A 25,063-nucleotide genomic window follows, 5' to 3' on the forward strand; every position below is an offset into this window, starting at 1 on the left:
GCCAACTATAATAGAAAGTTCTCAGTAGCAATGAAACGACAATAAAAGGTCGTAAACAACATCACCGCTTTATGCTTCCTACAAACTTTCAATGTGTAGCGCTCTTGGAGATCCCAGAAATATTCGATGTTCAGACTTACAGTCCATTGTGGTTATTATGCAAGATATTAGGAGGGAACAGTAAATCTGCGAGGCTACCACGGAGCGGGTGGCTTCTGCGGCTAGGATATCACATGGCCGGAATTCTCGTAAATTTTCGAAACACTCACGAGCCGATACGGCTGAAAATAACACGACTGTTTGTACAGTGTGCCTGATTCCGATGTATAAGCTTCTATCGAGGACGAGAAACAGTTTCTTCGTTTTCTTCGGCGAGTACTTCAATGTAGTCCCGTTGCTTATTCGAGATTTCAAGGCCATTTCTACATGTTGTCGAAAATATCCTGTTTCTAAATAAACTTCTAAATAAACAGATTAGTTATATTCACTCGATTAAAAATAATGAAAACTTCGGTATAATTATTACAAGCTCCTAATGTCAGATTCATAAAGTCAAATTTCATTTTCATCGATTAATGTTATGTTACATTAACGTTGTCGCCACAGAATTCCTCTCAACAAGAAACATGATATTAAAAAACATAAACAAGCTACATAAAATATTAAAGACAAATGACATAAAACATATAATAGAACTCTTAACCGATCGAATTGCGAACATGCGCTAATCGTAACACCAAAAAGGCCATTCAAACATTCAAAACCCAAGGTCCATTCCCAAAACTACACAAAATGAAACTCAATCCACCCCAATAGAACAAAACAAAACCGAATCTTCAAAAGAAATGCATCAACCAGAATACATCCAATTCACCAAACTAAACGAACAACTCCCCGATCAGCCCCGCAGACGTAACCATGCGGAATCCCTCGAAAAAGGGAACTTATCCATGATTAATCTAATTACTTCCATCCCCGTTCTCCCTTATCATCGAGATAAGGCCAGCTGGTGGTGTCTGAGTCACTGCGCGCGTCCATTTGAACCGAACACGCATCGGACACGCGGTTGTAGTCGCGTAGAGATGTTCCCCGGTACCGATCCGTGGATCGTAAAACTTTATTGGCGGGCGAGGAGGAGAGGGGGAGAGCGTTGTCTCGGCTAGGAGGCACGCAGAGCTTTATTGCATGCTGCTCGATCGCGCGTCGCGAGGTCGGAAGATGAAATGGACACGGAGGCGAGGTCGGTTAATGACATTCCAGGAGCACGCGCCGCGCGGCCGAGAGGTTTTCGCTGCACGGGGCTGTGCGTCTGCAAGCCGGAATCGAGTTTTACTTTCATTCGGTGAAAGTGCCGGCCTCCCTACCCCCGTTCTCCTCGTCCGCGGCGGGCTTATCAGGCTGAACACCGTTTTTCTTATTCTTGTTCGCCCTCCCCGCGCTCTACCCCGACGTCGTTTTCAACGGAGTATTTTGTTCCGGCGGAACTCCTCCGTCTCGGCCGAGCGTCGTTCCTCTTTTCCTTATTGGTTCATAGCGAAATAGACTCCCTCTCGGTGAATTGGCCCATTGTGCGAGACTGTCGAGTGCACGGCGAATTACGCGCGTTGCCGGCGGAGCAATTAAATCATTACGGAGCGAATTTTCATTTTGTCTGGTGTTCTGGACTCTTTTGTTTGATGCGTCGCACTTTGAATTCGCTGCGTTTGAATGGTTGGTAGTGGGGTTTTAGTTCGGAGGTAGTAGAAAATGTTTTCGATGAAGTTAGTTATTGGATTTCCGTGGAAAGATTTTAGGAAGAGTGGAATAATTTGATGGAAGAGGGACTGATTCGAACACTGTTTCTTTTATTGTGAGTTTTAGTGCGATGATTGCGAGTATCGTTTTATTTCAGTGGAAATTTAGAGAAATGTGTTATACTAATTTACAACGGAATTGAATGTCTTTCTTATCGCGATGTGGGAAGTAAACGAATTTCATTGTCTGTAATGATGATGATAATTTATAATTTGTATTTGGTTAAACAAACTTTTTCGACGCGTGTATTCTATGCGGTAAATGAATAAGTATATATTAAAGTCTTCAAAAGTATCGGAGGTTCTTCCAATTTCCGCAAGTAGAAAACGTACGCAATGCCTCGCCGCGTTATCGAAATCGCGACCAATTAGAGATATTGGAAACTCTAATTTCCAAGCCCGAGGTTCACGATTTCATGTAATCAAATATTCCTTTTACGCGTTTCATTAATATCCTCCGAAAAAGAATATCTTATTTAGAACATCGTTACCGCAACTTCCTAAATGGTCTGTCTGGCTGATTATCGAGATGAAATTAAGCGGAAAGTCCGAAGAAGTCTTAATCAAAGCCCTTCCGCCACAATGAAATCACGAACAACCATCGATGGGTTCCAGTAACGGTACCGAAACAGGCTGCGGCAACTGGTCAGCAAAAACTTGTTCGTTTAATTGGGGCTAATGTCGTGGAACGTAGAATGCAAACAGCGCCGCGCCGTAAAAGCTAGTCCAGACTGGGAGACTTTGTTAGCTGACTGTCTGTATATTTACATTGTTTTCGGACACTCGAACGATATCGCTGGGATATGTGCTGTGCGCTGATGGAGTCTGCCACTTGAGAAGACACAGAGGCAAGAGGGCTCTTTCAATGTGGGTCTTCTTTGCTGTATTGATTAATTACTATGTGATCGTATTGGCGAACAGCACATTAGTACTGAATTCGAGAGATGTTCAAATTTTGTATTTATTCAACAAGGTAAACCTATAGAAATAAACGAAACATTCACGAGTTAAACATAGCGATTAGATAATTACAATAAGATTGTCTTGTTAGTCACATCTAATCAAGCTACCACAAGTTTTCATTTCCATTTTCTGTCATATCTCGTTCTTTTTATCAACACGTGACACATATTACATATTGCATATTATACGTTGATTATTGAGCATCGGGCCATATGTCATTGATAGAAAAAATGCATCTGAAAGAAATACCGATCTAATTAACCATGCCAGGAGGCACATCTGTTTTCACATGCACTTTCGACGCTTATACGCCATTCGTTAAATAATTAGAGAGCAATCAATCAATACCAAAAGTAAAACATACCAAAACTCTCTCCTACATCCCCATACTTACTCTTACAAAAAATATCAATAAACAATATCACGCATCCACATGAAATCAGTGTCTCCTATTATCCATCGCAACGAAGAAGAAAATACAAATAGAAAATGTCTCCATGTACTCCTCGAAGACTGTTTCACCTTTCGCTGTCTGCAGACTGTCCGCGGACAATTGTCTCCCACAATCAGTCTGGATTAGCCTTAAGAAAACGCGTGCACGGCCGAGCGAGGCTGCGTTTAATCCGGCCCTCATTTGATTTTAGATGAAGCTTGCCCGACGGATTCTCGAGGGAGCGAAACCTCATTCCACCGAACGGCCTTCTGCTCGAGACACACGCACGCGGTGGCAGGGCTCGCCGAAAAAGTTTCCTCGGTTGCGTAACCGCCGATCCCGCGATCGGAAGCTCGATCGGCTCGTGATATTTCTTTTCTTCCGGCGCTGTCGCCGCTCCAGCCGTATGCGTGTAACCGATTTCAGGAACTTGTTCGGCGGGGTTAGCTGAAAATTGGGGTGGCAAGAGGGTGACAGCTGCCTGACGAAAGCTTCTGTCTGAACGAGGGTTGCTCGAGCATGTAGCAATGGCGCGGGATGCGGTTACAGGGATTTTGTAAGTCGGATTAGCTTCGGGGTGACAGGGTTAAGAGGAATCGCATAATGATCGAGTCGGGTAGGGTGAATTTGTTTAGAGGAAAGTCGAAGATCGAACGATAGGGAAATTTGTGTTTTTAGAAGGATGTTGAGAGGATCTTTTTCGCTGGGGATATTATTGTACGAATTTTTGAAAATGTGGTTTTTGTAATTTTATCCTTTTCATATGGATCTTTATGTATTATTAGGGAGATATTGTGCTTGTAATGATATAGATGGATGATTCTTATTGCAGATTTCATTTGCACATTAATAATGACTATATTGTATATTATTTCTTTTTGGACTTCTGCACGAAATGAGAGTTGTGTTATTGTATTTTGCATATCGTAGGTTGGAGATTGGTCGTTTTGTTTTTCAATGTGATTATACTAAAGTATAATTTGTTTTGTACGTAATCGCAACACTACTTTTTCGTCTATGAAGAAATATGTTTGGAGAATCAAGGTTCCATCTTTTCGCACCTACGACACACTCTACCTAACTCAGTGTCAGTGTACGTGCAGTTTCGTCACCGATGAATCAGTAGAACGCGCGATTCGACCGCCATGTTTCTTTTAAAGTGGCAATCGCCAGCGCGAAGCGTGACCATGTCGGTGTTGGATAAAACTTTATTCTGAAATGACAAGGAAGTCTCGGTAAGTGCCCCCCGCGGGCATTCCTGGTACGCGATTACTCGAAAGTTTCGTCATTAATGAGTTACGAACGATTCACCTATATGTATAATTGAATTGAAAGTTTCCAAAATAATGCACCTCGGTCAGAATGCGAAAAAGCATATTCCAACATTTAAAAAGCGCAAGATTCAAGAATGAATTATTTCCTACTGAATTTCTTTTATTTTCTAGAATATATAATAACTAATGTATATGTTATTACAAACATTCCTTTCATTATACTATTCAAACATATCATTCACATCTACGAAATACAAGAAAACATTATTTTTACATAACGCACCTACATCCACAAATAATACACAACTCACACCATATTTATTACAGAAACACTCAAATATACAAAACCGCGATTAACCCTACAAAGAAATTGTTTACTCTTCTATAAACTTTTCCCGTAAAACCCTGAATAACGCGTGAAACTCATAAACCCTAGACAAGAAGTAAACCGCGCATCGATCTCTGGCTACTCGAGTAACCCAATGATCCATTCGCATCTTTCGATTTGAAATATCAAAGCCCGAAGTCGCTGTTACAGCGGCGTTCGACCGCAAAGGGTTAAAAGTGATCCGACGTCGGGCGCGCGTTAAAAATTCCGCGGTATATTTACTGCCTCCTTAACGTTCCGCGGTGCTCCCGGTTGCGCAGATTCGTTTGCTCGCGCCCCGTCGAAATCTTTGTAGGCCCCGAGTCGAATGGTCCGCGCGCGTTCCCCTTTTTCGCCAATGGTGGTCAAACGGTATCGTAAAGATCGAAGTCTAAGACCATCGGGCACAGTAAAGCGCATCACGGCTGTCTCCCTAAAGTCGTCGACGTACGAGCGACGACGCGCGCGGACGCCGATGCAAATATTTCTCTTTCGTTGCTTTCATTCCCCTTCTTTTTCTTTGTTCCTTCGCCTCGATTACTCACGGCTGGCCGCGCGACAAGGCGCCAAAGATATAATATACGGGCGTAGCCGCTCCCGCCGGGCAGCGTTTTCCCGGCGTCGCGCGTGGGATTACCGCTTGGCCCGGTGTATTTTTCGATTTCGTGTTCCGCGTGGCTGCCACGATCAAAAAGAAGGGAATCAGGCCGCTTGTGCGTTCACCCCGTGCCGCCGACGGCCCGGCCGGTCTATTAATTGTCCGGCTGGAAAAACGTTGCCGCTCGGAATCCGCTCGATGATGGACTGTCCTTCGGACCGTAAAACGCCCGGCCGTGTACAGGATGATGCATAACCGGCACGGCGGGGAGACTTTAAGCTCTATTAACGGCAAAAGGGGGCGATAAAATTTCAGCACATAGTTTCCGTACACTTTGCATGCCGAGATTGATCGCGTCGTCTATCAAGTGTACCGAAAAGTGCGTCGGAAGTGTTTCTGTGTTTCAAAATTAATTTGGGCGTTGGAGCGGAATTCTTTTCACGTGCGACGGTGATTTTTAAGATAATTGAACTGGTTGGGAATAAATGCGAGGAGTTAATGGTTGTCGTTAAAGGAAACGATTCTTGAAATGTAGCAAGATGCGTGTGAGAAGTATTTCTGTGTGTAAAATTAATTGGGGCTTTGGAATACAACTGTTTTCATGGGATTTGTGATTTTTGAAATAATCGAATTCGATGATATTTTAGACATACGAGCTTGGAGCATTTCCCTTTGATCGTAATAAGGTCGTCTGTCTATTGCTCACTGTTTCTACTTATAGCCGATGCTGACGATGCTTGGCTATTCGTTGATTTTAATGTCTTCCATTTATCTGTTTATAACAGTAATAAGTTTTATTCGTATCTATTTCTACTTACATACATAACTATAATATAAAAGTGACAAGAAAGTAATCGTATTATTAATATTTTATCAGTCTTGGAATCAAAGACGTCGGCGAAATATTGATATTTTAAAATAAATGAAATCCTGAAAGAACTCTATGTCCCATTAAAATAAGACAAACGAATCAGTCCACTGTATCGTAAAATCAATTTCTAGCACACTTAAAACTGTATAAACATGTGTACGAACTAACCCTCTATTACGGTATCGTAAAGTCCTTCCCACCCTCGCCAAGGCAATAAATTCTCCTCTTACATCTGCTGGAGCACAGAATCCGCGTTGGAAGACGGAAAAATTCGTGGCCGCAATCCCGCGATACCTAATCTCTCGTGCTAGATCGCGCGGCCATTAGCCGCGCGTAAAAATTCCAGGCAGGCCGGCCGCGAAACACCTGTGTGCCCTGCGATTAACCGACGGCGGAAAGTGCCGATAGCGTGAGCCCGATTGCTCAGCCAGTGTGCTTCGGGCGTCTGCACAGGTGCAAAGTTGGCCGAGAGCCGACACGTACACTCGAGAGACACCTTGTTGGCCAGCGAGACGGTAAAGGAGCAAGAGTATTAGGAATTGCCAATCAAGCCCATTGGATAAAGTCAATTATAATGAATCAGTTAAAATGAAAATGTACTTTCAGAGCTACGAAGAAATCATCGCAAATCAAATGAATGAGTACTGTGTACTATAGTCTTTAAAGAAACTAACTTATTATTCACAAATAACATCAACAAAGAGGAAGCTTGTAATTTGCACTTCATTAGTCTCATTATCGAGCAATGTAATTAGTACGTGCGTCCATTTTGGGAAATCGCTGGCTAGACTCGAAAATGCATTCAAAATGGGCGTCTTCTTTCACTGTCATCAGTTAGACACACATTCCTCGAGGAGCTAACAACAGCTTCGTATTATCTACTTGGTTAGTTTTCACCTTTTCTTTTCTCATTTTTGATACTAATTTCGTATTCGTTGGTAGATCTATACGTAAGCAATTGAAACTATAAGAACGAAGCATATCGTGTGTGACGTATCTTGCCCCTGTACCTTCCTGTTTGTCGTCAAGTTGACGAACAGTAGTGTACGCGGATCACTCAACGAAAGACTTCTTGTCTCTGTCTCGCTAGACATCAAGTCATTTCCAACAGTACCTTACTGTAGTTACATTACTTAATGGATAGCTTGAGGAATCTACATCTTATTAGTCAGTTCTCGTCTCATTTAAAATGCCGATTCGCTATTCGTCGATACAGTTGCGCGTAACCAATCAAAACTATAAAGCACAAAGCACTCAGTGCTACACACAAAGTCATTTTCCAACGGTATCTTATTGTAGATAGATCACCTAATAACTAGGGTAAAGAATGTACGTCTGATTAGTCCGTTCTCATCTCATTTAAAATGCCGATTCGCTATTCCTCGGTACGGTTATGAGTGACCAATGAAAATTATAAGGTACAGTAACAGATTTAGTGATTAGTCGGTTCTCATCTAATTTAAAATGCCGATTCGTCGATACAGTTGCGCGTAAGCAATCAAAACCATAAAGCACAAAACACTCAGTACTAGACATCAAATGATTTCCCAATGGTATCTTACTATAGGTAGATCGCCTAATGGCTAGGGTGAGGAATGTACGTTTGATTAGGCGGTTCTCATCTGATTTACGATGCCAATTTGCTATTCGTCGATACGGTTATAGGTAACCAATCAAAACTGTAAAGTACCAAACGCTCGACGCTAGATATCGAGTAATTTCCCAACAGTACCTTACCTGCGGCCACGCAAGGATAAACCCAACGGAACGAGCGGCGGGTAACGGGGTGGCGACGCGTTGCCAACTCGTCCAGGAAGGGGACGACGCGGCGACAGAGAGGGAGGAGAGGCCGGCTGTCGTCGCAGCAGCATCAGTCGCCGGCACAGCGCGATACTCTGCGCTCTAGAGATCTGACAGTACCGGTCCGGTTAGCTCGAGACGCTCGCTCTTGCAGTAATCGTTCACCGCGAGTCCCGCGATTCCCCTGTGATTCGATTTCTTACACTTTTTCGTCTCTTTCACCTGACGGGATTATTTCTTCTTTGCGATCGTTCACTCGGAGTCTTGCAATTCCCCTGTGACTTGAATTTTCCAGTTTCTCGCCTCTGTCACTGGAGAACACTTTCCCTTTGTACCTGTTCATTGAGGGTCCCGTGATACCCTTGTGACTCGATTCTATGAAACTTTGATCGATCTTTCTCATTTGAATCGCTTACCTTTTTCGCCGTAGTTCACTACGAGTCTTCTGTGATTTTTTGATTTTTAGATTTCGTTCATTGGACGGAATTATTTCGTTTTTTGCGGTCGTATATTATGAATCTCGTTATCTCCCTGTGTATTCGATCATTTTAGCTTTTTGAATTCACAGAGGCGTGTCGGTATTACGTTTGCTGTAATTTTTTTAAGGAGAATTGACACTCGAAGGGGAACTTGGAAAGTTAGAGCCACAGATATTAAAGATACAGTTGGGAGCAACGAGTATACCTGTGTTGTTAATGTTAGTATAAGGGAAATTGAAGACACGAAAGGTTCGATGCAACAAGTATTGGACAATATGTACATTTTGTGTTACTCTGTTGAATAGGAAATTCCGCTGAAATGCATAACGAATTTTTTGTTAATTATTTTCTATACGATTGGTGTTGTAAAGTGTAGAATTTGATGTAAATGAGATTGTATTGATTATAGGTTTTTCTGTGGAATTGATATTCGAATGATATAAAAGTAATTTTAATTTTGTTAAATTAATATTGACTTTTAGAACTTAAATCTGTGTTTAGATATTTGAATTTTTGTTTAATGACAATAAATTAGAATCTAGGCCACTTCGCGTTTCATGTAAAAATAGTATTCAAATCTTTATCACATGTTTCACGATAGAAATTAAAATTCATCCAAAACACATTTAATAATGACGAGTTTACGTAATTATAATCTTTAAAATCTTTCAGGCATTTTAAAATTACATACCTCGAAATCAAATAAAATCTTCAATTAGCACTCGGACTATTGCTTCAATTAAACAGCGAACATAAATTTCAACGGGGTTTATACAAACTTTCTCCAAGCACCATTTCATTAAACCTTAAATGATACAAAGAAACTGGAATTTATAAATCTGGTAATTATTTGCACGCATTCGCGACGCTCAAATTAAGAAAAAAGCGAAGGATTTCTCCGAGTAAATCCTTAATTGCGGTGTTAACCCAGTTCCAGCCACATTCAGTCGCAATAATATTGATGATAATTTTCCACGCGGGAAAGAAATCACTCGGTACGATTTCACGCACGAAAACTCGTTTCGCGTTGCTCTATATCATCGCGATGCGTTCGTTAATTTAGTTGATGTAACGTTCTCCGATGAAATAATTGTTACTATCATCGTAAATCAAGAATCGATTTCAAGACGACAAAGTGCACGAAAACTTACACAATTTCCAAATTACAACGTTATATCGATGCAAATGATCAACACTTCTATAAATATCGAAAATTGAACAAGAAAGCTTTGATGTCTAATGTATGTAAATGAAATGTTGATAATTATAACTACACTTGAATGATAATTATGATTAAAGGAAAATACTAAGTTGGAATTAACAGATTGTGATAAAATTTCCTAAAGTCTCTTCTCTGAGCCAATTCTTTATTCAAGTCTCTGAATGAAATGTTTTCAAATTTTCCACTTTGCTCGAGTCTTCTGTACCCTGAACTTTTCAAGAATTGAGGTTCACGTTCCACGAGACGTGATAAATGGCCGATAGCGCAGTATGATCAGCGAATTTATTAAAATCGACCGTCACAATGGCTCCACCCCCGAGGCGCGTGCATTAACGCAACGGTGGATCGATGTCGTAACAAAGAAGATCCGCCGCAACTCGGTGTAATTTATAATGGTTCATTTCGCAAGAGTCGAACCGCCGCACCGTTAATCCATCTTTCAAGCTTCCTCAAAAAGTTCCTTTAATGGTATTGCATAAATTGCGGGATACCGATCTTTCCAATTCGTTTCGTTCCGTTGATAACGAACTGAAGTGCGCGGTTAAGCAAACGATCTGACCCAACAATTAATGGGAATCCTTAAAAAATAAAATGATTTACAGGAATCGTTAAATTAAAAATATAAATATCATTTTTTAACTTATTGAGAAACGTTCGCTTTTCTGCATGTTTTTGAGTCGTCAGTTTTTAATAAGCAATAGTTTGAGACAGAAATTCGTCTACAATTCTATAATACACGTTTCAGTACTTGAAATATCTCAGATTTGTTTTCAGAATTCTCATATACGTCTAAGATAGAAAAATAAAACAAATTTGCAATCCAGTTTCCCCAAAATTTTGTTCCTTAATAATTCACCAAACAATTCATTGTCGGTACACTTTGTTTAAATGTATTTTCAACCCGTTTATCCAATTAAATCTTAAAAGAAAAGACCAATCATCGAAACTCACTCAAAAACTACAAGTACCAATTAATCAACCAACTCAGACCATCCCAAAAAAAATCCCAAGGAAGCTCCATTAATCGAGTTCACCAAAATTTATCGCAACACATCACAGCATTCCCAAGCTCAAACTGACACATCGAATTTCCCACAAACCTTTACGACTTCCTCGATCCCGAAACAAAAACAACCAAAACAGAAAAAAAACGTGCTTTCAACTCAACGCATCTGGTGCTTCTAGCGTTAACGACCCACTAAAATCCGCTCGTCAGATAAATTCGTCCCGATTCCATACTGCAAGGTGGCAAGCGAGCGAGCGAGCGTCTCCGAGAACCTCACTGAGTTCCTCAGGCGTGGTTCAAACAAGCATCCTAAAAGAACTGCAGCTCCAGGAACAGGAAGCAGTAACAAAATCCGTCCCGTAAACGGATAGAAACGCGCGAGAAGGGTGTGAACTGTCTGCCGGAAGATCGGCAGCATGTCTCTGACAGTTCGGTGCGGGTGTCGATGGCCGCGGGCGGCAGCAGGCGGACGTCGACGGGTGGTAACGCCGAGGTTGGACGACACGGGCACGTAGTCTGCCCAAAAAAAGCGAACGGTGACGGGCGTGTAATGTCGATATCGCGCGCACGGTCCTGGCCGCTCCTGGACCCGCGCGCGAAACGGAAATGCGAGGCCAGGAACGGAGACAGCCTGCCGAAAGACGCCGGTAAAGGTAAAGAGGAAGCTGATCCGGAGAAGAAGTGTCATCAAGAGGGTAGTCCTCAGGTGCAAGCCAGGAGGCTGCTATCTAGACACTATTACCCGGAAGGAGGTTGGGGATGGGTAGTGACCGTTGTTAGCACCCTGGTACATCTCCTGGGACCCGGTTTGCAACTGTCGATTCCGGCGACCCTAGCTCTGCCAGCCACAGTCAAGTTCTATCATCATCCTCTACACACCGCTGGTGAGTTTCTGGACATTTGTACCTGTTTCACTGTCGCCAGCTGTGGTTTTAGCCGGATGAGACTTAGGGGTTGATGAAATTCGGATGTGTATGCAGGGGATGAGAATTATGCGAGTTGAATGTACTTGCTGGTATCTGGAGGAGACGTTGCTGGCTTTGTTGCCGTGCGAGTTCTTATCGGGATTGTCGGGCAGCTGTGTTATAGGTTCTGTGGGTGAGGGGTTAGGAAGGATTTAACTTCTTCCTGTGTATCGCAGTTTGCATTGGGTTTTCTGTGTCGGAGAGATTTAAGAATCCTACTTTGGCGCATTTCGTTGATACGAGATACTGTTGGAGGAGATTTTAATGAGCGTTAACGTTTGGGTAATTAAATTGTGGGTAAGCTTTGTTTCTAAGTTGCAATCTGTTCGAATTTTGATATGTTCTTCTTAGTTTGATATGCCATTTTGACCGTAATGTTATATGGGAGTATTTAGACTAGAATTTGGAGTTCGTATCGTTAGAACGGGAGGAATTTAATTTTAGTTGCCGTGCATTTGAAATTTAGTATACCGTTTACGCATTTCCTGTAGCACGAGGACGACCGCGGTTCCCATAAATCGCGTTTCATTGGAATATTAGTTTCACTTCGATGACAAATGACGACAACAAACGTTTAATTAAAGGTTAGCACTGGCCTGTTTCGCCGTTAAGAAACGTTTGAACGCCGAAGATGAAAGGAAACGCCACTTCGTTAGACGAGTCCGCGCACGGTTTAATAGTCTTACCTAAAATTTACGAGAAGCAGATGGTTTAGTTGGTTATGCAAGTGAACGCCGAAAGTTCGGCGGAGCTTGCTGCGTTATCGCACTCTATCGAAGCTGGTTTTTAATTGCGAAAGCTGAACGATTGGTACAGCTCCGTGAAGGTGTTTAGCGGACAGCTGGAGAATGTAGTTAAATCCTCGGTTTCGATGCCGCGGAAGATATTACTTTCAAACTTTAATAGCACTGAGAGATTAAACTTGATGTCGTGAACCACGGTTGCATCATTGATTACTCGGAGGATTTAATTAAAGCCGGTAATTAAACTTACGATCTGTAATGCCGAAAGTAAACTCTCAACTCCTCGCATTTAATCTCAGATTCGGACGCTGATTTGAATTTAAACGCTTTAAGTTCGATTTAAAATATATTTAGCTAATTGCATGGAAATATTAGCATACCATTGTATAATGAAATATTAATCAATTGCAAAAGAAATTCTTTGTACAGTCAAACCTTGATAACTGAAGTCTCTACAACTCGAATACAGAAGTTCAATCTCAAGAAATCGAAATCCATATTTACATATAGGTCAAAACCTTTGTAAAATCTCTATAAGTCGAATCATCGTTCGTTAAACTTCTTTCGCTCGAAAACATGATAAGACGAAATCTCTGTAATTTGAAGATGTTATTTCCTCTCTTACGATTCCACTTATCCAAGTTTGCCCGTGTAACTGAAAGTTTCATTACAATCGCGAAGTACTAAATGTTACCCTTTACGTTTCTATTGATTACGAAATAAGAGGAGAGCTTGACACATATCAACTCTGAAGACATCTATTCACATCCAGTGAAACCAACAGTAACAACTTCTATTTTACCCCTTAACGACTTCAGGTAATATTTCTTTGCCAATTTGTCTTCTCCTCTTTTCTTCGTGCTCTTCTTTCAAGGAACACCTTTAGGTAACATATGAGAGAAGAGTTTCCCTGAGACAAAACTTACGGTGACAGTTATGAAAGGAATTTATCACATTTCTCTGAGTCGATCTGTCTTATTAGCGCCTCCATTTCGGTGTCAATCGATAAATACATCTATCAATATGATTACTTTCTGTTTTCCAGCTAATGCTATAGATACACGTCACACTTCGTGGTGACAATGTGTCATTAAATGTAACATAAACTTTTTATGAAGTATTAGAAAAATTTAATAGGAAAGGATCATTGATTTCTGAACGTTGACGAGTACGTGACTAAAATTAATTTAACTTTATTCAGGTTAATTGTACATCTCACGAACACGTCAGTTTCACTTTCTTTAAGTTCGAGATCTTATCTAGTTTTTCCTTGCTCTAAACATATATGAAGTAATCAAAATGTGGTCCTTACGTCACGGCTAAGTTTTCTCAGCATCTTGTGACTGGAATATTAACAATCCAATCTTTCTAGTATTTTTACGAAGAAGCATTGTGTATTCATACAATGCTTCATAGCTCGGGGGGATTTTCATGTTTTCTACAACCGTGACTAGCATTTCAAGCTGTTTCAACGACGATGACGTCGAAGTTATTGTGAAAATTCTAGGGACTTTTTTGAAGATTTCGAATCTGAATTACCGACCCAACAGAAAGAACATCGGAGCGCTCTCTACGTTCACGCCCAGTGTAACGACTTGAGAAAGTAGGCGGTCGATACTTAAAAAATTGCTCGCCACGTAATCCTTTTTTACCCGTTGATCAAACATCGGAAGATATTGGATCAATCACTCAGAAAATTCACAAAGTACATTGTTCCTTTTATTGAACTTTGTTCTTTGAATTCTTCTATTTTTCTTCCGATTCCCCTCTTTTATGTATATTCATTTGATCCTTTTTCATACAACAATTGTTGATCTGTAACAATAAAACGTTTATTGATCTTTATAAGGGAAGGCATCAGCCATGTTTGCAAAAGTGACGGACAATTTGTAACAGATAGGAATTTCTATTAATGAATTCACTAAAAGGGCACTGGTATAAATGAAACATATATTCATGCTTTCTATATTACAAATGAATATTTTAAAGTGACACTTATGTATTATTTTTTAACTGATTTGTTTCATTCAGTTTTTTAATTATTTTTAAAATACTAACTAGTTCCTGATACTGAAGTATCAATTTGGAATAAATTGATAATTAATAATTAGTAATTGTTAAATGATAGTTATAAATTAATAAAATCATTAAATCCTTACTATGTTCTTATTATTGTAATAATAAGATGTCATGCTTTCTATATTAGAAGAAATGAAACAAAAACGTCACAAGTTATCCTTTCGATGTTACAACAATATATACTCAGAAATGAGATCTAGAACAATCGATGTCTAGGATTGTCAGTCTTCAGAACCGCTGCACGTGATCCTGACGTGTAATAGCTGCCACTCGGTTCTTTTCTTGACGTACCACACTGGTTCGGACAAAATTGATCGAACGATTCAACGCTTTCTGCTCTCCATTTTACATCGACATTTAATTATACATGTATATTAATATATCTAAAACAAAGATGAGATTCAAGCCTTCTCAGTGTACAGATCAACAAAATGTCACTTACCAGACATTATAAATTGACTTCGATGAATATTAAAATACGTCGATACAAAATTCGAATTCAATAAACTTACATAAATCAGTCTGCTTCCCCATTTACATTTTTATATAATCATCACACGAATAACAGTCACACAAAATCAGAACATGAATCTTTACTAAAAACTCGAACCATCCTTCGCCATTCGAATTATCACATTTATACTCCAACATTTCCCTAAAAAGTCACATTCGAATTTTCCAAATTGTTATCCGTTAGCATTCCGCCATTCCCACAGAAAGTAAACATTACAATTCTAATTCCTACCACATAACGAACTTACAAGCGAACCACTCGCGAACGAACGATTCCCCGAAACCTACTATACTTTCCAAACTCTTACCGCGCAGGTGTTCGAGCTACAATATAAACCAAGTCCCAACAAGCTTCGGTTGACACGATCACGATCGGCGTGCAATCAATCGAAATCGGAACGCTCGAGCCGCCGCGGCGATGATATTCATTATACGCGGGGCGTGTTAACATCGACACCGGCTCGAGACCGCAAAATTTATGCCCTTGTTTATAGCTCGTCGCGCCGGTACAGAGACGCGCGGCGTAATGCCCGCTGATGATACAAGCCGGGGGCCGACGTAAAGCGAACGCCTCGCGTTCGCGAATCCATATATTCCGGCGAACGAGAAAATAACCTCGTCGGAGCAGCGGCCACAATGGGTTGGGATTTAGGGCGCAAGGGCCGCGTGAAAGCCGTCAGCGGGGGGCCGAGGGCTTCTTCTGGGGAAATGAAAAAGTTTGGATCGCCCGGGCCTTTCACTTTCCCGAGCCTGATAAAATTACCGACGATCCCGCGACAGTCCCGGCTGTAATTATGTAATACCGTAAAGACGACCGCTGCGGAGGGCTGCGTGGGACGATACGCGTCCTGCGTGGACAGATTAAACTCGAGATAGTTTCGGGGCTGTTCGACTAACTGCTTCCGTCGGGGTTGATGTTTCCTTCTAGGTGCCGGGCTTAGTGCAGGGGGGAATTGTACGAATGGATCTGGCGGAATGTTCCTCGAGTATTTGCATTTGTACTGCGTTCGTTGGGGTGTTGTTTAGAATGTTCGAAGGGAAATTTCTGTTTATGAATTCTGGTAGTCGGGTGTAATGATTGGTTCCGGTTTATGTTTTCGAATTTGGATATTGAACGAAAGAATTTATCATGTTGGGAGTATAGGCAAATCTTTGGATATGTATTTTTGATTAGTTATCTAAATAATTTACGTTTATTTGTTTATGTATTTTTAATCGGATTTTGTTGAGTGCTCCTTGTTTATATAAGTTAACCCTTCGCACTCGGAAGTTTCATTTTCTGACGAGATAAAGATATTTTTCGAAACTAACTCGCAGAGTAATCAAACGTACATTGAAGAATAAAGTTGTTTTATTTCAATATGCCTCGAATTGATGCGTTATATAAGGTATAATGTTATATATCAAATTTTATAGCTTCATAGTGTGAAATCAGGTGAGTGAGAGTTACCTCTCGAGCAAAGGGTTAATATCAAATTAGAAATACGAGATTCACATGGGTAGATGCTACTTGACTCTGAGATGCTACTTCTGTGCACGTCTGATTGTTTTTCAATCGCGGTTTCGTTGATAAAAAAGAATCGTAGATCGGTGACACGGACACGCAGCGAACCAAGCAAAATGTCTGGAGGAACCGTCGGGAGGGGGTCCAGAAAAAGAGAGAGGGATTCCTGAGGCTTCGGTTGATCCGGCCGACTCCAGAAGCGCAGCTGTCGCAGAGAGCCGCACGATTCTTGGCTACGGCGGTTCTCGGCCAGTTTGCGTGCTGAGCGTGCCGCGAACGGTCGCTTCCTTGTGCGACTGGTGTCCTCGAGGAGCTTAGATCGGCACCGAGATACCTGTACCCGAATTACACCGTCTCCGACAGCGAGATCACCGGGCGGCGACATTCAACGAAATTGCACAACCTCCGCGCCGGCGATTTCTTAACCCGACTCCGATTTTCCATCGCAGTGCCGCACTCGTGACAATTGGTCTTCATGATAAATAAAAATGTCAGACCTCGCGCATTTAATAATATTACATCACTGTCAACGGTGTCTTAAGAAAGAAAAGAAAATTAATTAAAGCTGCGAGCAGCGGAAAAGAAAGGAACGAATAAGGATCAACAAGTGAAAGAGTAATCTCATTTAAGAATAATCGTTTGGTTAACTTTCAATTTCAAAGGATGTCAGAATGAATGGCAGCCGACCACGTTTTGTAAACAGTTTGCAATGGATGATCCTAGATACGTTTCACCGGTTGCAATCCCGCGCGTAAACGGGGGAAAATGATTTATTTTACGATCCCTGCACGCCGCTGATGAAACAGCCAGCAACGAATCAGGTATCCGCCGGTGGAAAGGAAATGGCAGAGCCAGAGGAGGCAGAGGAATCAGAAGAACGACGACGCAGAAGGAGAAGACGACGAGGAAGGAGACGCGAAGCTGAGGAACGTCTCTGAGAGAGCCGGATAATGGCTGCCACTAGCATCGGTTCGGAGACCAGCGACGAGCAGACCGCTAAAAGATCTTCGAAAGACTCAGACTACCCCACCCGCAACAATGAAGAAATAACAAGACGCATCTCCGAGGAACTTAACAACGACGCAACATCAGAAACCAATTCACTCTCTAACCATCTCACCGAGAACCTCATCGACCAAAACAAGGAAACCAAGAACAAACCCATCGAGTACAGCGATCAACCAAAAAACAATCCGAACAGCTCAGAAACGGACGCAGCCAGCTTTCAATCGTCCAATCGAAAGCGTCCCAGCGTGGACTTCAAAATCACCGACGGTTCCCAGATCGCGACACCGGGGTCGAGTAACATCCCAGGAACATCGATCTCCGAGTTAGCCTCTAGAGCAGACTCTATCAAGAGCATCAGCAAGGATCAAGCAGATTCTCGCGGCTCCGACCGCGTTCCGAAGAATCACCCGGACCTGATCTCGGATAAGGTCGAAGGGTCCGCGGTCCCTGCGGCAGAATTGGCTCGTAAAGTCGTTGATTCCCTCGAAGACAGTTCGGCCGGGTCGAGCGGGAAGAGGCGAAGAGACGTAGCCGGGAGCTGGACGTCTCGATCGACGAATCAGGACACAAGATCCTCCAACGACGCGGCGGCCATTCGCGGGAGGGGGTCGAGGGTCGAGGGGGCCGAGTGCGAGAATTGCGGCGAGCCGCACTTCTCGCAGGACAGACAGCTTTATCTGCGGGGCTACGCCGGTTATCTGGACGGCGACGGTTACGAGGAGAAAGATGGCAACGGCCGCGCGGCCGGCCACGAGGCTCCCCTAACCGCCCCGGCGCTCTATCGCAGCAGGTCCCTGCCGCGGCTGTCGATGCACGATAGCGGCGTCGCGTGCAGCGGGAACGAGCAAACCCCCGCCGACCGTCAAACGCAGACGGCCAAGCAATTGGCAGCTGATCTCAAGCAGTTGCACACTTTGAGACAACATTATTACCCGGAAGGAGGATGGGGATGGGTGGTCTTGGTCGTGGGGGTGATGGTGCAGGTGCTGTCGCACGGGATACACGGCGCCAACGGGATCATCCTGCAGCAAGTGGCTGCTGCTTACGGGAGGCGGGAGTACTTTGAGTCAGGTTAGTCGAGAATGCGACAGTCTGCTCTTTTCGAGCTGATTTCATTTGGAGAAGGGAGATTTGGTTATCATTGAGATGTTGGGTCTGGAGTTTTTCAGTTTACGTTGATGGTGTTTATGGGACTTGTGTTTCATTTCAAAAGATGTAACTGGTTCGACGTTCGGAAAATGTCTTTTGGTTAGACTTTGCGAAAGGATTTGAGCTTCGACACTTTAGATTATTGAAGTTATTGTTATTGAAGTGTAACTTGGCTAACGGTAAATGTCGATTACAATAGATGATTCTGCTGTATCAAACGCATTTAAATAGTTCGCTGCAAAAGTTATTACGTCAATTACGTCATAATCATATATTGTGGATTTATAATTAATGTAATAACAATATACGATTATGACGTGATTGGCGTAATAACTTTTGCAGCGAACTATTTAAATGCCTTTGGTATAGCAGAATCATCTATTGTAATCGACATAGTGGATTTATAATTAATGTAATACCAATTTCTATAAAAGCTTCGATACTAACGAACATCACCTTTGCACTGAGATGAAAGAATTATACAAAATTTCATTGAAAATCTTCATCTTAACCCTTCAGCTTAACCCTCTACCACAAAAGCTACGTCTTAAAATTCCAATTTCTCTTTCCGAAATACTCTGCGGTGATCTGAAGTAGCGGTCCTCCAATAAATCAGGAGAATTATTCTGCACAATGTTATCAAGCCATGTTTTCAAACGCCTCTCAAGTGAAATGCATTTTGGGGAGCGCCGTCGCTCAAGAGTGCATCGTTCGCGCGGTAACGGCCGTGAGTGGCACCGTTCGCTCGCCCCGCGCCCCTACCGCGGTTAGTGAATTAAACGGGCGGTGAGAACATGTCGCGTATAATTGCCGCGATTCATAACCCGTTTATTGGCGGCAGATGCAAGAATACTCGACGACACTCGCGGCCGCTTGGCCGCTCGCCAAGCCAAAGCGCCCGCGTTCCGCGCGAGAAACGGGAGACTGCCGCGCGGACAAAGCGGTCGCATAGTCGAGCAACGAGGTGAAAGATGCATCGCGATTTCAGCCCCGTTCCGCGCGCTCAGCTTCGCCCCTGCGCGCAGCTGATGCACTTTAATTCCACCAACAGTTCCCACGGAACTTGAAACTCCGCCGCCGAGCCGGAAACGTTTACCGATCGTACGCGTGCCAGACATTCGGGCAGATTAAAACTCTAACGCCGGATACCCTCTTCTGGGAATTTGACTTCATTATATTCAGATGTTAAAAGTCTGTGTCAACATCGAGATATGCAGATTTATAAAATGTGAGGAGTAGTGTGGAACGGAATGTTTATTTTACTTTTAGTGAAACAATCTGAGTGGTAAATGAAATTTTTCTTTTATTTTTGATTGTTTTTATTTTTGTGCAGCGATCGAGGGGAATGGAAAATATTGAAATTGGTTTAGTATTTAGTGTCTGATTGATATTGTGGTAATATATATTTTTGAATTGCTTCCGGTCTCATGTAGAGTTGTGTATTTTAGGATGATATTTTTTAGGGAATTGTAGAGGTTTTTGTCTAATTTGGAGATAGAAATTTGAATATTTGTTGAGCAAGTGTGTCTTGTACGAAAGTTGACTGATATGTCTGTTCTTCGCTAACCGTTTCTACTTATCGCGAGTTCGTCGACATGTGCATCAAATGCATCTTTCAAATCTACAGGGCTTTCAAAGGATTTTTCGATTCCGATTTTTTAGTCTGATAGAATAAAAATATGTATTTATATTGATTTTTACATACTAAATATGTTACATCATAATTTTCAATATTGAATAACAACAAATTTAGAGATGAATGTTTAGAATTGAATTTTTATACTTTTGAATATTCGAAAATAATGTGTTAACTTAATTTTTATTTTAATGTAATAATTAAAGAATTGTTTTCCACTAATAAAATCAGCGTTATTTTCGTACGCGCAGAATATAAATTAAAAATAGGTAGAGTACATGAATGGAGTTTTGTTATCGCATCGACTGATTGTGAGTTGCACAACATCACTGCTGATCAAACTTTTGCACGCAAATGGACAATCGAATCCGTAGATCGTTGCGTGTTAGTTACTGTATCTCGATACGATACCACTGCACGCCTGTCGTAACACGGCTGTATTGTATCGGACCGTTCCACTTTTAGAACAACATGAAACGTTGGATAACCTCGGAACGCTCAAATATCTCTTACACTTTAATATAAAATCTGATTATATTAAAAGTAACTTTACATAGCAGTGACATATTTTAATTTATGACATATAAAAATTTAATTGACGTTTAAGTATATTCATATAAAAAACATGTATTACATAAATTATAGATTATCTACACATTACTACAGAATGCATTTTATATTTAAACGTAATGCAGTCTTTCATTTCGATGTAGTAAAGAAAAATAATACTTATATTTATCGGATTGAGTTTGCAAACTTCGTTACAAATCTGAATAATACAAAATAACAATGTTTGATAGTACATTTTCTAAATTTGTATTGTAAATGTAAAGATTCATCCATGACCAACGTCTGAAAATTCTTGATGCATTTTGTGGAACCTAACCGATGACTTCGCATGATCACCATGGAAATCCTATAGAGATCTGCCTGGTCTAATAATCTTTAAGAAATATTCGCAATTCTGAGGAGATGGCGCGTGGTCCCCTGGTGTTTCTCACACGTGGCCCAGTTATCTCTTGAAACGGAAGCACGCGTTCCCTTATCGTAACGCGGCCCGCTAAACCGAACCGGAAAGGCGACTGACTATTCAATTACCGTAAAAACAGAAAGGGAAGCATTCAAATGCACATATCGTTCATAAATTCCGATTGCATCCTTTCCATCCGTACAATTTTCATCGAGAAACAAAACTTTTCTTTTTCTAAAACAAGATACTTGTATTCCTGTTTGAAACTTTGGACGTGCACGTTTTTACCACATATTACAACTATACCTTCACTGGAAGCAATAAAAACAAAGATGCCAATCTAGAAATCGTTAGATATATTTTTACTTGCATGGAATTAAAACCAGAAGATTTTTAAAATTATTATCTGAACGTAATTTGTAGTAACATGTACAAGTATATAATGTTCACTACAAACTTTTAAGTTTAGAACTAACATTCGAATGAATTAAAGGAATTAAAATGAGTTAATTAAGTAAATTAGAATTTATAGGTGTAAAGTCTAAATTCAACGAAACAATCGACGGAAATTTCATGGACCTCGTGGTTGAACAAATTTATCAGATTTCACGCGGAACCTCTGAACCCCGGCCAATCGTAAAATCGTGCAGCGCATCCTAGTGTCGGTCGTTCACCGATCAAGGTGCAACCGCGTTCCTTGAATCGTCGAATAAAGACGGATTACGCTCACGAGTTTACGTCGCCTACTGTAAGGATTCATAAGGTCTGGTCCCCAGTACCAATGAAACGATTCGCACCGTAAAACGTCTGGAACTGACGTCACACGAAAGGACCTACATTGATCCTGTTCCCGTTCGGATAATTATTAATTGCATAGAACGATCTTCGGATCTTCACAAAACAACATATACGTTTGTGAAAAATACAAGTACATAATTATTGTCTTTTTTAGAAATTAATTTTTTTCAAACGATTAAAATCGTTCAAGTTACTTGATCTTATGCGAAAATTAGGTTCATCGATGATTAATGACGAGAAGTGGTCAGCTGACTCGAACTCATAAATCTCAGATTCTTCTCGTTACAGAAAAATAGAATTCTGATGATTGATAACACGAATTAAAACGCGATTACGCCGTTATCGCCGGTTTTTTAATCGCGCAGGAAATATATAATTATGGTAATCAGTTAAATCGTGCGATTTTGATTTTAGAGATGTTACAATGAAATTGATTTCAGATTTTCAAATGAAACAATTCTATTCTATATCTATATCTATCATTTGCTTAATTTATTAAAAGATAATTGTTGATAGGAAGTATAATGATTAACGTGAAAACGTATTCGAAATGATGAATGAACGTACTCAAAATTTTCCGACAATATCCAGCATCTTTGTTACGACTTTTTTTATCGTACTCCTCTCTTCCGTCAAAATTTCCGTTTGTTAAGGTCGCGAATTTCGTTCAGATTCCTCCTGGGGAGGTTTCTCTTCGGAGCGAGGATTATTGTAACAGCGTTGATAAAGAAAGGTGACATTCACGGGTAGAAAGAGAATCCTGGGAAAGGGGATTCCGGTATCAGCTACAATGAAACCATGCTCGTTCCGTGGATGTTAACAATCGTGCGGGGATACCTTGGATCGAGCACATTTCACTTTTCGTATTAGTTACGAGCAGTGTTAAATATTATCCGAAATTACTTGAAATACTTAACCGAATAAATTTTTGTTAGTTGAATGGTGCCTCTGGGTAATAATTATACATCAAATTCATCGAATGGTCAGATAATTTATTTCTACTTATTTGAATAATTTATTCGATAAAATTCTAATCAAAATTTAAACTACAGAATTTTCAATTTTCTTAATTTGTATTCTTCTAACCGCAACCTAAATTTTTATACTTCTATACTTCTATACTTCTAATGTATCCTACAGAAGAAATATCCCACAGGCCGACTCTAATTACGCATAAAATCCACCGAATACGTCCTAATTAGAAATTCGATTTTAATCTCCGCGAGCGACATTAGACAGACACGACTCACCCTATTCACTCATCTTCTGCGTAACTCAGCTCACGGAGAATTGAAGACTCGCAGGAGCGTGCGAAACGTCAAGTAGCTCTTTAACTTAACAAGTAACTGGTCGAACTTATTTTCGTTCCGAGGCACTTTCACGGTCGAAATCATTGCCCCATTTTATCCCCGTTATACAAAGCCAGAACGACGACGTTGCACCATCTACGGTGTACAGGTACGTCGTTACTGTCAACTATAAATATCAAGAGCGACGAGGAGGCACGGTGAAGGCGTCGTTAATCGAATTCGTTAGAAGTGACTCGTATCGTATCGTTCCTGTCTCGGCGATGTAGGAGAGAAGTGGTGGTCGCAGCGCGCGATTATAGTCGCCTTAGCACGATCTGATAACGATGTTAGCGGAATAGCACAGTGACAGGAGAAACTTTTCGCTGTGTGTTCCGTTCATAGTTTAGATTGACTACGTGTATTCGTATTGAGGAATAGTACATCAAGATCGAAAATGGATGGGAACAAATGAAAATTAACCAATTACTGTTGTGACAGTATCGTCAACTGAATTGCTTAGTGTTATGGAAACATTAACGTTGTTTGAAGACCTTCCAAGTTCACCATGGCGTATTACTGGAAAACATATTATAAAAATATCGTGTTATAGGACTGTAAATATCTTTTTTAATGTACTATATCGTAATAATGTTTTCAACCCTTAGAATCCCAACAAACAAGCCTCTTGAATTGTTCACTCCAATGGTAGTTTGTGGTCTATTTTATGAAATGAATCAATTATTTAGTTTAGAAACGGATATTATCTATCATTTGAGCGTTTTGTTCGAATTATTCATTTTAATCCTATATTATTTATAGATTAATATTTGTTAATTTCATACTACATACATTACTGCGAAGCTACAGACACTTCTTTAAGAAATGACTAAAGAACCCGATTCAGTAATACCTAAAACGAAATATAAACCAACTGAAATCTTAATAAATTCACGCTCTTAGCTCTTACAAAGAAATTTTCAAAAGACGGTTTGACAAAAGACGGTTTTCATTAATCACTGGTGACCCCTAATCAAATCGAATTGCTGTAGTTCATTCGATTAAACGATGATTATCTAGAAACATTTCTATATTACAAATAATGTTACATAATGACATTCAGCCCGATGAATATGCAGTAATAATAATGCATTTCAATCAAATGATTTAATGTTACATTCTTTCCATTTCGTATTTTTTGCTCTATGAAATCGTGCGGCATTCAACGTGTTAACACGTTGACTGCCACGGTGGTCACCGATAACCGGAACTTCCAAATTACTTAAGAACAATTACAATAAAAAAATTGATTTTAAATAAAAATATTTAGTAACATAAGTAGCTAGATCATAGCGTAATATGACTACTGCAATAGTAATTCATTAATAATTATTTTCAATATCATTTGCCTTTGTTATTAAAGAATAAGTATTGTTATTCAAAACGCTAAAAATTCTCGTGGCAGTCAACGTGTTAAACCCTCAGTAGTTCCAGCGTTAATTTCGTCCCAAAGTGAAACGAAAAAAGGTTCGGTAGTCCAAGGGTTGAAGTGTCACATCAGAGGTGAGTCGACTTTTTGATTCCCAGGCGAATGTATCGCGAAGTT

General features: G+C 40.8%; 1 protein-coding gene across 2 annotated transcripts in view; it reads left to right on the top strand.

The window, feature by feature from the left end:
• The window catches only part of LOC116424707 (uncharacterized), a 61,614-nt gene that overhangs the window by 9,553 nt on the left and 26,998 nt on the right, over positions 1–25,063 (top strand). Inside the window, exon 1 of one of the 2 annotated variants that reach the window (XM_031971447.2) lies at positions 16,838–18,689. The exons of the other annotated variant lie outside the window; for it this stretch is intronic. Coding sequence (XP_031827307.2) covers positions 17,561–18,689 — 1,129 coding nt within the window. The 5' untranslated portion in view covers positions 16,838–17,560. Of the gene's footprint in view, positions 1–16,837; positions 18,690–25,063 lie in introns of those variants that run through there. 2 annotated transcript variants of the gene reach the window in all.

Source organism: Nomia melanderi, chromosome 2 (genome assembly GCF_051020985.1).
Source record: "Nomia melanderi isolate GNS246 chromosome 2, iyNomMela1, whole genome shotgun sequence".
Lineage (NCBI taxonomy): Eukaryota > Metazoa > Arthropoda > Insecta > Hymenoptera > Halictidae > Nomia > Nomia melanderi.